Raw genomic sequence first — 12,148 nt, 5'->3', positions numbered from 1 at the left:
CTGCACTTTTTATTAGCCTTGAAAACTTAATAAAGATTTTTTTTTTAAAGACCTCTCCCAACAGCCTCTCTAACATAACTGCATGACCCCTCTCAACCCTTACTGGAGGTTCCCTAGTGTCTAGTAGGGAAGTCTGATTTACAACGAAAGGATAAACATCAACAACAGCAGCACACACTCTTTGCATAGAGCACATGCTATGCACTAAATTCTTTATTCGGCACCAGAAAAATTGGCACCGAATAAAAACGTGCTTAGCACCATGCCTAAAGTTAGGCACAGTTTATAGAATATGCGAAGTGGCTGACCCTCCGACTAAAATTTAGGTGTATCATTTATGCCAATTAAAACCTGGTGTAAATGTCCACGCATAAATTTTGCGCAGATCAGGCATATTCGATAATAATGTATGTAATTTTTAGCAGGCTCCTCCCCTTTTGAGATCCATGCATTAGAATTTACACACACCATTTTACAGTAAGCGCTTAGAAAGTTGTGTACATCAGTTATTAACACTGATTGGCTTGTTAAACACTTAAGTCATACTTGCAATTTGGCTGGGCGGACAAATTTATGCACGCAACTTTAGTCACCATATATAGAATCTGAGTATATCTGGAAATGTCGGTGATAACAGCACACACACTCTTTTCATAGAATACACACTGTTTGGAAAGAGGGCACACTCTTCCTATAATCTGGGCGAGAGCCAACATTTCTGTAAATGACACAGCACGTTTTCTGGATGCCCAACCCTAGAGTCTAGTGGGGGACAGGAGTGATGCCCAGGTGCTTCTGCAGAATCGTCAACCTGGGTTCAAAGTGGCACCTCTGATGTATTTTTTTGCTTTTGTTATGTTTTTGTGATTTTATTATGTATGTTATTTTGCAATCCGCATAGAATTGTCAGATAAGCGGAATATAACTTTTTTAAATAAATAAATAAATTATTACTAGGGGCAAGCTGCCAAATAAGGAACAATGAGCATTCCTTCTTCAATTTTTTTTCTCTAGTGAATACCAAAGTATTTGTTTAACACTTCTGCTTTTTCCTCATCACACCACATAGATTTTGCATGTCCTCCTTTCACTGGCATATGATTTTATCTTTTAGGGCTCCTTTTACAAAAGCGCGCTAGGGCGGTAGATTTTTGGCTAGCACGTGCTATTCCGGTGCGTGCGTTAAAAACGCTAGCACACCTTTGTAAAGGAGCCCTTAGTGTTAAGCTGATTTTATCTTTTAGGGCTCCTTTTACTAAGCTGCGCTAGCATTTTTAGCGCACGCTACAGATTAACGCACGCTAACCCTGCACTACACAAGAAAATACTAACGTCAGCTCTGTGGAGGCATTAACGTGTAGCGTGCGCTAAAACCGCTAGCGCAGCTTAGTAAAAGGAGCCCTTAGTGTTAGGCCAGGGGTCTCAAAGTCCCTCCTTGAGGGCCACAATCCAGTCGGGTTTTAAGGATTTCCCCAATGAATATGCATGAGATCTATGTGCATGCACTGCTTGCAATGCATATTCATTGGGGAAATCCTGAAAACCCGACTGTGTTAGGCTGATTTTTTTTAAATGTGTATTGCCATTGTATTTTGTTGTTTGTTAATTGCTGTTTGTGTATGTTTACATTGATCCCTGCCTAGACTTGTAGATAGGCGGACTACAAATAATTTTACATAAATAAATACATGAAAAAAAGTCTTGTCACCTCATTTTACATTAGTTATTTTTTTGCCACTCTCATCTTTGCCATCCTTCCTTTTTCTAAGATCTCTTGAATCTTTTAAATGCTAATCATTTTGCTCTTACTTTTTCAATCATCTCTTTAGAAATTTATAATGGTCTCTTTTTACTCTTACTTTTCTGTGCCTTCCTAACATGAAAATTTGCCATCATTAGTACAGCTCCTTTCAGTTAACCCACTGTAGTTCTACCTTATAAAGAGACCTATTCCTCCAGCCCTTTAAATAAAGAAAATAAATCACAATCTCCCTCCTACATTTTATCAAATGCACTCCTGGAATTAAGCTTTTAACTCAAACATTCTTCCAAAACAAATTATATTTAAATACATTAGATATTTTCCCGGTCCCTAGAGGGTTCGCAATCTAAGTTTGTACATGAGGCCATACCAAATTAGCTCATTTACTAAGCTGCGCGAAAAGTGGTCTGCACTAAAATGGCCACAGATAACTTTTCTCTATCAATGGCCACACGCTCATTTCAAAAATTAGTCTGTGGCCATTAGCATATGAGCCCTTAACACCATTAATTTTGTAGGCTATAAGGGCTCCCTTGCTAATCTCATTAGCACAGAACACATCCCTGCACTATAAAATAAAATGTATTTTTTAGCACATGGGCGATGCGTGCCAAGCCGCGTGCCAAGCCTGAAGTTAGCGTGTGGCTCCTGAGTATGACCTGCAAGCATCATTTTTAAACATGGTAAGCATGTGTTGGTGCCTACTAGTGCTGCCCGAATCAGGGAAAAAAAATTTCGATTTGATTTGGCGTACCGAATTGATTTTTCAACTCACTTTTCGGCAATTTTTTTTTTTTTTTTTAAATGGCCTGGTAGATTTATTTTTGTAGCCTCTTCACCCACCACATACCCCCTTGTCCTCTCCAACCTCACGCTGGTGCTGTAGTATAGACAAAACAAACAAGACTTTTTTTTCTCTCTACCCCCCTTTCACAAAACTATAGTGCGCTTTTTAGCACCGGCTGCGAGGTAACAGCTCTGATGCTCATAGGAATTCTATGAGCATCAGAACTGTTACTGCCGTAGCCGGCTACAGTTTTTGTCTGTTAGGTTCTAGCTCATGCTCGCTAACACCAGCTCTGGCAGGATACACATTTCAAATCTCTACCTCGCTCTCCCTGCCTTGTGCCCAGGACAAAAATTAAGGCGGGGGGGGGGGTGCACTGAACTCCTCTCCTCTCTGCATCCCCCACTCGATATCCCCACCTCCCATTACTACCACACATAAAACAATGTCAAATGACTTCTTTACACACAAAACACAGAAAAACCTCGACCAAAGGATCACAAATAGAAATTGAACTAGGGATCCCAAGAAATTAAACTCAGCAAGTATTACAACACTGGAGAAATAAAAACAGAGATCCACTTCTTTCTGTACTCAACACAGGCCCAGGTCCACCAAAAATTAGCAATTTCCTTTGCTGTGGCTGGTGTGGATCCCAAAACCCTGCCAGTTGAAGACCAACTCCTCCAGTCTAGTAGCAGCTAGCGGCAGTGTCTCTGAGCTGCCACCAACTGAAGAGCTTGAAGAGTTCTGGCCGCAAAACTAGAGGAAGAGATCTTCAGCCGGTAGGGCTTTGGGAAGCCCACTAACTTAGGTATTTATGTTTTGCATTTGGCTAGGAGGTATGTGGCATGATGGGAAGAAAATTTAGTGCCCACCATTTTATTGGACTAATACATTTCTCAATTAGTTTTCAGAGGTCAAAACTAGAAAATGACACAGGGACAAATTTCTCCTCGTCCCTGCAGGAACTCAATTTCCTTGTCCCATCCCCACGAGTTTTGTCTCTGTCCCTGCCCCATTCCCGTAAGCTCTGTCTTAACTACAAAAGCCTCAAACGCTTATGATTTTAAAGTGTTTGATGCTTGTGCAGATGAGAACAGAGCTTGCAGAAATGGGGCAGGGATAGGAAAAGAACTCGTCGGAATGGGACAGGAAAATGAGTTCCCGCTGGGATGGTGAAAATTTTGTCCCTGTGTTATTCTCTAGTCAAAACCTCTTTCTTCAGGTCAGTAAAGTATACTGCTGTTACATTATCCTTGTCCTGATCTGAGGAAGGGGGTTTTGGTCCAATTAGTCCAATAAAAAGGATCACCTTATTTCCAGTTTCTATTTATTAACACAGCTACCTTTGTCTGGTTTCTGCTTTCCTCATCTTCTCATCATTCTCTTCCTTCTATCTATTGCCTGCCTTCTCTCTGCTTGCCATATGGCATCTGCTCTCTTTCTATGCCTCTTCCAGAAACTGTCTGCCTCTCCCTTCCAATACTGCTGTATAAATCAACTTAATAATACCCTAAACTCCAGAAGATTCTCACTACAATATAAACCTCTTATTTGCAAAGTATCTATGAAAACATGATTTGTCTCCTGAAGTAAAATTAAACACTTACAGTGGAATTTTAGGAAAAAGGTGGCTCCCAAATTTAACAAACGAGATTTCAATTCAATACATTTCTTACATCTTTCCTGAGTGGCCCAGAACCTGAGGCTTTATAGCTAACTCACTTGCCAAATTAAAACAATTGGTAATTAAACAAGCATTTTTCTTTTTAGAAACACCATACACTGTATAAATTCAATCTTCTTTTGATTTAAATACTATCGTTATAACAAGGAAACATGAAGAAAATTCCCCATGATACAAAGAACATACATTATTGTATAATAAGATTTGAAGGGCCCAAAAAAAGAACTACATAAAAGTTAATAACTCTCCCCCCCCCCCTTTTAACAAAGCCATAGCATGGTTTTTAGCGCCGGCTGCAGAGGAAACAGCTCCAACACTCATAGAATTCCTATGAGCATCAGAGCTGATATAGACAATTCTACTTAATAGTTAAAGAATTCATTATGGTGAGATAAGTTCTTATTTTGGGCATTATTTCGAGTAACATGGATTCGGTGCTGTGCTTTGGTCTGAATCCATGTTGTGATCTGTGGAATCTATTAGTTTGGTCTATGAAGTAAACTAGTTGAGTGCTTACACAGAATTCTAGTAATTTTGCAGGCCATGGAATCCCAGCTATTGGCCTGAAGTTTTCTACTTTGGTCAGATCAAGGTTTGTGGCTTTGGGTATGGGTGTCAGTGTTATGGCTGATATTGTTTTAGGATAGAGTCCATTTTCTAAGCTTCCGTTTATTAGGTCTGTTAGCCATAGCAGAAAGTTAGGGCAGGGGGCATGGGTTAGCAGACTAGCTGGACATATAACCAGGTGGCAGTGCTTTCCGGATATTCTCTTTAGCCAGTTTGAGATCTCTTGCATGCTGTGGTGAATTTTGGCCAGAATCTGTTGGCTGAGATTTCTTTGTCCCCGTTGTTTTTGGTTTTGTTAATGATCTATGTTATCTGCTGTACCTTGTGTGAATGACATTCTCATGATTCTGATTTTTTTTCTTGAAGGTAATGTGTTAGATTGTCTATGTCTGGTTGCTGTAATGTTAGACCTTCTGTTATAGCTTTTGTGGAGATTAGTGAGTTGTAGATTTTGGAGAGGCATTTTGAAGAATTTTTAGATTTGCTAATCATCTTGTCACAGTATGACTTTTTGCTTTGGCTACTGCTACCTAGTATTGTTTTATTTTTTCTTTCAGTCGATGTAAGTTTCTAGCCTATGCTCTTTTCTCAATGTTCTTTCTGCTCCTCTTGGCCTTTAGCAGTTCTGTGAACCATGGGTTATTTTGCTGTTTCAGCTTTCTTGTTTTTATTGGTAAATTCTTATCTAGAACTTTATTAGCTAGGTTATGCCAAGCTGTTGGAGAAACATCTGCAAATCCTGCAAACTCATGTGTCCCAAACAATCTTATCTTGCTTTCTAGCTGCTAATAAAATTTCTTCTTTAAGGCTTCTTTGACTGGGTAATGATAAAGCTGGAGATGATGCGGTATATAAACTTAAGGTTTAGATTAGATTAGATTAGATATGGGGGAGTCCCTGGACGTCGTGTACTTGGACTTCAGTAAGGCTTTTGATAGTGTCCCACACCGCAGGTTATTGAGCAAGATGAGTTTGATGGGATTAGGAGAAACATTAACTGCATGGGTAAAAGACTGGCTCAGTGGTAGACTTCAGAGGGTGGTGGTGAATGGTACTCTCTCCGAAACATCAGAAGTGATCAGTGGAGTGCCGCAGTGTTCGGTCTTGGGTCCGCGGTCTTGGATCCGATCCTATTTAATATCTTCATAAGGGACCTGGCTCAAGGGCTTCGAGGGAAAATTGCATTATTCGCCAATGACGCCAAACTATGCAACATAGTAGGCAAAAGCACAGTGCCCGACTCCAAGATGCAGGACCTACTCTTTTAGTCTATACGTGGGGTGCCTTCAGTAGGTGCTCCTGAAGTTCAAGTTTGTGTTAACATTTTTGTAGCAAAGTCTTAAGGAAGGTTCTATCAACTCTGGAGTCTTCTGCAAAAGAAGTACCAGATACTTTTTGTTGCCGTGTCTTTCTTTTAAACCAATCTAATTGAAATTTAAGCCTGCCAATTTCTTTCTTTAACTTAGGGCTCCTTTTATAAAGGCGCGCTAAAATGCCGCACACACTAGCCATTACCACCTCCTTTTAAGCAGGCAGTAATTTTTTGGCTAAAATTCTTATATGTGCGCTAAAAACGCTAGTGCACCTTAGTAAAAGGAGCCCTTAGCGTTAACATAGATGGGACAATATTGAAGCTTATACAAAATTTTGCTAAGTCCACAGTCATCGTACTGCATTATTACTCATATCCTTCAATTTACTTTATTGGTAGTTATCCCAAAAGTATCAGATGTGACAACGTGGGCTGGTTTCCTACATGAGCACACAGTCCAGATCAAGGATTTGACCAGATCATAAGACAACAAGAAGTATGATATGTGACTAGTAGTAGAATGGAGGGAAAATTTACCAAGCAATAAGGACACATTCATATAAAGCAGGGGTAGAGAACTCCGGTCCTTGAAAGCCGTATTCCAGTCGGGTTTTCAGGATTTCCCCAATGGATAAGCATTGAAAGCAGTGCGTGCAAATAGATTTCATACATATTCATTGGGGAAATCCTGAAAAACCAACTGGAATATGGCTCTCGAGGACCAGAGTTCCCTACCCCTGACATAAAGCAAAAAAACCAAAACCCAAAAACCAGACAACCCAATTCAAAGCAACTCAGTTCAAAAAAGAGACAGAAATTGAAACTCGGTTTTTCATAATTGTAATCATATAGCTGTTAGTTTGAAGCAACCAGCCAGTTCCAACTGTCAAGGCCCTCCTAAACTGATACAGATGCAAAACAGTCTGCTACTCCCACTCCCTCTGCCCAACTTGGAAACTATTTTGAAAGTTGACAATCAGAGTTTCCTACAGGAGCAGAAAACACTCAATATATTAAATAAAATTAATCCAACAAATTCATGAACAAAATTCATGAACAAAATTATTTCCACCTAGTTAAATCACTCAGTTTCCAAGATGAATGCCTTTTTGTGTTTGCATGATGCTTTGGGTAATAAAACGTGCTTGTATACCCTACATACAAATTGCTTTTATACGGCTGAAATTTACCAGTGGATGCCTACAATGTTATGAAGTGCCACCGATCATCTGATTTTTCACATGAAATCATAGAGCCTAGAACTACAGAGCAACAAATGTTATGAAAAATCAGTAACTACATTTACAATCAAGACTCAAAGAAAAGGATCACAAGGAGTTCAACAGAGAGCTAGCAAATAATCTGTAGCTAATCTTTACGTAATCTTCCACTGGAGCCTAGATAGGAGGAGAACATGTGTACAGTGTCATGCTGTAACTGCACACTCCCTGCTTACCTTTTCTTCAAGACCAACACCACTCCCAGAAATATGATGACGAACAGCAGGATGCCAGCAATCACCCCAGCAATTTTAACAGTGTGGTCTGTCTGTTTTTCTGGTTCTGGATCTGGCTTCCGAGTTGCAGCTCCTAATACAACCCCCCACCCAAAACACACACACAAAAAAAGGTGAATTTAGAAAACAGAATAACCCCTCGATTTTTATTTCAACACTTTTAACATAATAATGAGATTTATCAGTGTTTGCAGCAGTCCCAATTTGTATATATTTTTTCAAGCAGCCTTCATAAGCACTGATAAGTATATAATTGTTCATATTGTTCTTCAAAAATTTCAATACACCACAATTTATGTTAGAATGATATACCCATGTATGACCTATTTTACAGAGTCTCATTGGCATAGAATTTACCAACTTCTGTTTGTTCTTCCTGTCGCTACAAAACTCACCAATACAATAACTGTTCTGAGTTTTTATCTAAAATTGACTTGCTGGAACATCTTTTCTGAATTATTTTTTCATAAATGAAGCAGTAATTCCATAGTATATTAGCTCCAACACCTGGAAAAGTGAGATAAGCTCATTTACGTTGTATTGCATGGGCAATTGTTTTTCGACACAATGGACATTTTTTTTTCCTTTTTTCCTTTGGAAATCTAAATCTAGGTCACATCTGGTAGGCAAAAGATTCTTTCTGAGCAATTTATTCACAAAGTGGAAAGCAGCTGATGATCACACCACTGGCATCCGCATTTAATATCTGTTTAAATGCGATAACCAGTGCCTTGCAGCAGCTTCTGTCTCTGCCTTTCCAGCTCCCTATTTCTATAATATTTGTACTGTTTACAGCATAATGTGATGGAATGTCAAATCCTTGTCTGATAATGTATCCATCTCTGCCACTAAATGAGTTCAGGATGAAAAATGTAAGTGAGGAATGCGACACTCATTACATTAAATCATGTTTGTCTTTTTCTTCATCAAAAGATGTTCACTTTGAAAAATCAAAATGTAACCATATTTATTGAACAAAAAAACTAACCCAATAACAAGGAAAAAGCAAATAGTGCAACGAAGATTCCTCCAAAATGGAGCCCCGTAGAGCTTTCAACCTGATCAGCATGGACAACATTACAGCAAGAACAATGGACTGTCAGTGATTGTGAGATAAAGTACTCTCTTGTTCCATTTAGTTCTTTAAAGCTGGATACATCTCATACACTTTTGTCAACATCGGAGGAGGACATCATTTTGAAAGCTGAACACCAGTGATTTGGATATTATAGCAATTTTTATTGCACACAGTACACTGGAGAGATCGTAATTGATATATAATTATTGTTTGTGTGTTTTTGCACATTTTTCACACAATCCACCATGGGTCCCGGGATGTTACACTATTGAAAAACCCTGTTGGGTTATACTTTCTCAACTCTACACTACAGGCTTGTCCTGATTATGAGTTGTGTAAACTGAGGACCCATCACTTATTCAAATTTAAATAAATTAATTATTATCATATTTATTCATTAATAATTTGGTTGTGATCTCCCAGTGTACTAGTCGCCTATAGGAGGAATATTTGTTGTGCCATATTTATTGAAACATGATGCAAGCATTACAAGGTAAATGGATGGTCCTGAATATAGGATTTTATTTCAAATTTCCCAACATCTCTTTATGTGCTGATCTACTTCTACATTACCATTTTTCACTACCTCAAAAAGCACACACCAACCTAAACCTGTTTTTTTAATCTGGTATTTATTTATTTCGTTTTCTATCCCATCCTCCCCAACGAGCTCAAAATGGGTTACAGGTTGACTTACATAATATACAGACAATTTGTCTTGTTTACGATGCAGTATGGTTGTCCTAATATGACATATACAGAGGGTCTAGTTCCAATATACGTTTCTCTTTTAAACATATAGTAGTTTAGTAAGAAATGGAAATAGGATCGTTGTCTGCCATTCTACAGCTGAAGGGTATGACCAGGGAGTGTTTGGAGGTGTGTTTCTTCCTGGGAGCAGAGTGATCTGCTCAGTCCATATGAAGGAAGTTGGTTGACAGGTAGCTTGGCACCATGTTGTGCAGGGATTTGTATGCATGCTGTCATCAAGCCCTTAAAGACGCAGTGTTTGGCTATATGGAGCCAGTGGGCTAATGATAGAGCCTGGTATTGAGATTTCTACCGGGATAACATTTTCAGAAAGCAATACAAGATCCCTATTTTCTCTGTTGGTCTACTTGAGAAATTGTTTCCAGCACTCCATTTATTTTTCTTTCATTACAAAACTAGTCTTATAGCCCATTACATTAACGGGTGCTAGAATATATGTGTGTATGTCTGTCTTTATTTCTTTCTCTCTCTCTCTCTCCTTAGCCGCTTTCTGTATTTCTGTCTTTCTTTTTCCTCGGCTGTCCACCCATTCTCCCTTCCTTTTACCTTCCCTGTGTCCACCACCACCCCTTCACTGCTCCCCTTATCCAGCAGCAGTCCTTCTCCCTGTCCAGAAGTATAACTTCTATGCATCATGTTTTTATCTGTTCTGATCCGTTTTAATATTTTATGTATGTAATTTTATTGTAGCACAAAGACTCAAGTACTGTGAATAACTGATATATCGAATAAACACTTTCACAAAAAATATAAGAAAGAAGTCTACTAGATGTCTATGGTTCTTTGCAAGCTAAATCATAAACAACAAACTAGCAGAGGAAAAAGCCTCAGACTGAGGCCCTCCCATCACCACAATGGTGGTTTAAAGGTGGTTAGGCGATAACCTCACTGGCAAAAAACCTCTGTAATGTTGTAGATATATAAAAGCATTGCTTAGTGCTGTTTCATCATTCATAAGTTATATGCATTAAAGGATAGAGGAAAATCTTCCACTTATCTGTTGTTGATCGGTACACCGACGGTGGCCAGCGTTTCACAATTTTGCTGCCTCAGGGTGTAACAGATCGATCAAACTAGTACCAGAATAAAACACACAAAATTTTGCGGTTAGAATAGACTCATGCATATCATAGAAAAAGCAAACTCCTAATTCATAAGATGTACCTTAACGAGGGAGGCTGAACAGCATGAGTCTATTCCAACTGCAAAATTTTGTGTGTTTTATTCTGGTTCTAGTTTGATCGATCTGTTACACCCTGAGGCAGCAAAATTGTGAAAAGCTGGCCACCGTCGGTGTACCATTCAACAAAAGATAAGTGGAAGATTTTCCTCTATCCTTTAATGCAGGGGTGTCCAATGTCGGTCCTCGAGGGCCGCAATCCAGTCGGGTTTTCAGGATTTCTCCAATGAATATGCATGAGATCTATTAGCATACAATGAAAGCAGTGCATGCAAATAGATCTCATGCATATTCATTGGGGAAATCCTGAAAACCCGACTGGATTGCGGCCCTCGAGGACTGACATTGGATACCCCTGCTTTAATGCATATAACTTATGAATGATGAAACAGCACTAAGCAATGCTTTTATCTATCTACAACATTACAGAGGTTTTTTGCCAGTGAGATTATCGCCTAACAACCTTTAAACCACCATTGTGGTGGTGGGAGGGCCTCAGTCTGAGGCTTTTTCCTCTGCTAGTTTGTTGTTTATGATTTAGCTTGCAAGGAACCATAGACATCTAATAGACATCTTTCTTATATTTTTTGTAATTTTATTGTAAACAATTTTGGAATAAAACGGTATAGAAAATTTTAAAATAAATAAATACATAAGTCAACAGCCTACCATGGTCTCCAAATATCTAAGCTTCCAATGATAAATATACATTTTTTAAGTGCTTTTATATTCCACCATTTTGATATCCTCAATGAATTACACAAAAATGAACGGAATAATAAGCTAATATATACAATACTCACAAAACATATAGGGCTAAATTCTATACAGTGTGTCAAAATTTGGGCTCCATAATGCAGCACACTGAGCTGATCCTGTTATAGAATATTAGCTTCAGTCAGAATTTACACACTAACATTTCGGCATGCCCACTTACACCATGTCACTAGCAGATGCAAATGCACATACATAAATGAAGCACTTTAATGGCAAGTATTCTATAACCCAGTGGTCTTTGTTAATTTTTAAACGAGGGCTATTTTGGGTACAAAAGGGCTGAAGGAGAGCCAACAAATATCTTCCTACTTGGGACCATGACACCGATAACACTTCTCAACATACATGCCTACCAGCACACCTGGCCTTGGTCACACATGCAGCAATGCTCTTTCACTCATAGGTCCACTGGTAGCATGAGTTAAGTAAGCATGCTGCCTTTAGTGGCCCCGGAAACTTTCCCCCTGCTACAGCTATCTGCCTATGCAAGAACAGGAAGCAGTAGCAGAGGGAAAGCTTCAGGCCTAAGGCATTTTTACTTCACTCACACTGCCGGTGGCCTGAAGAGTGAAAGAGCATTGCTGCTGGGAACAAGAAGCACCAGGTCTAGGGGCAGGGGGGTGGGGGGTGAGGGCAGACTCTGGACAGGAGTGCGGGTTGCACAAAAGGTTTCTGTCATTGACTCATGGGCCTTGCATTGAAGACTTG

At 39.3% G+C, this 12,148-nt stretch overlaps 1 protein-coding gene across 17 annotated transcripts in view; it reads right to left on the bottom strand.

The window, feature by feature from the left end:
• The window catches only part of PTPRM (protein tyrosine phosphatase receptor type M), a 1,237,515-nt gene that overhangs the window by 368,384 nt on the left and 856,983 nt on the right, over positions 1-12,148 (bottom strand). For all 17 annotated transcript variants that reach the window (XM_033934018.1, XM_033934031.1, XM_033934023.1 and 14 more), the window contains one exon: positions 7,575-7,707. In XM_033934018.1, the coding sequence (XP_033789909.1) occupies positions 7,575-7,707 (133 nt within the window). The remainder of the gene's footprint in view (positions 1-7,574; positions 7,708-12,148) is intronic.

Source organism: Geotrypetes seraphini, chromosome 2, assembly GCF_902459505.1.
Source record: "Geotrypetes seraphini chromosome 2, aGeoSer1.1, whole genome shotgun sequence".
Taxonomy (NCBI): Eukaryota; Metazoa; Chordata; class Amphibia; order Gymnophiona; family Dermophiidae; genus Geotrypetes; species Geotrypetes seraphini.
This window is presented reverse-complemented; position numbering and strand designations above follow the sequence as displayed.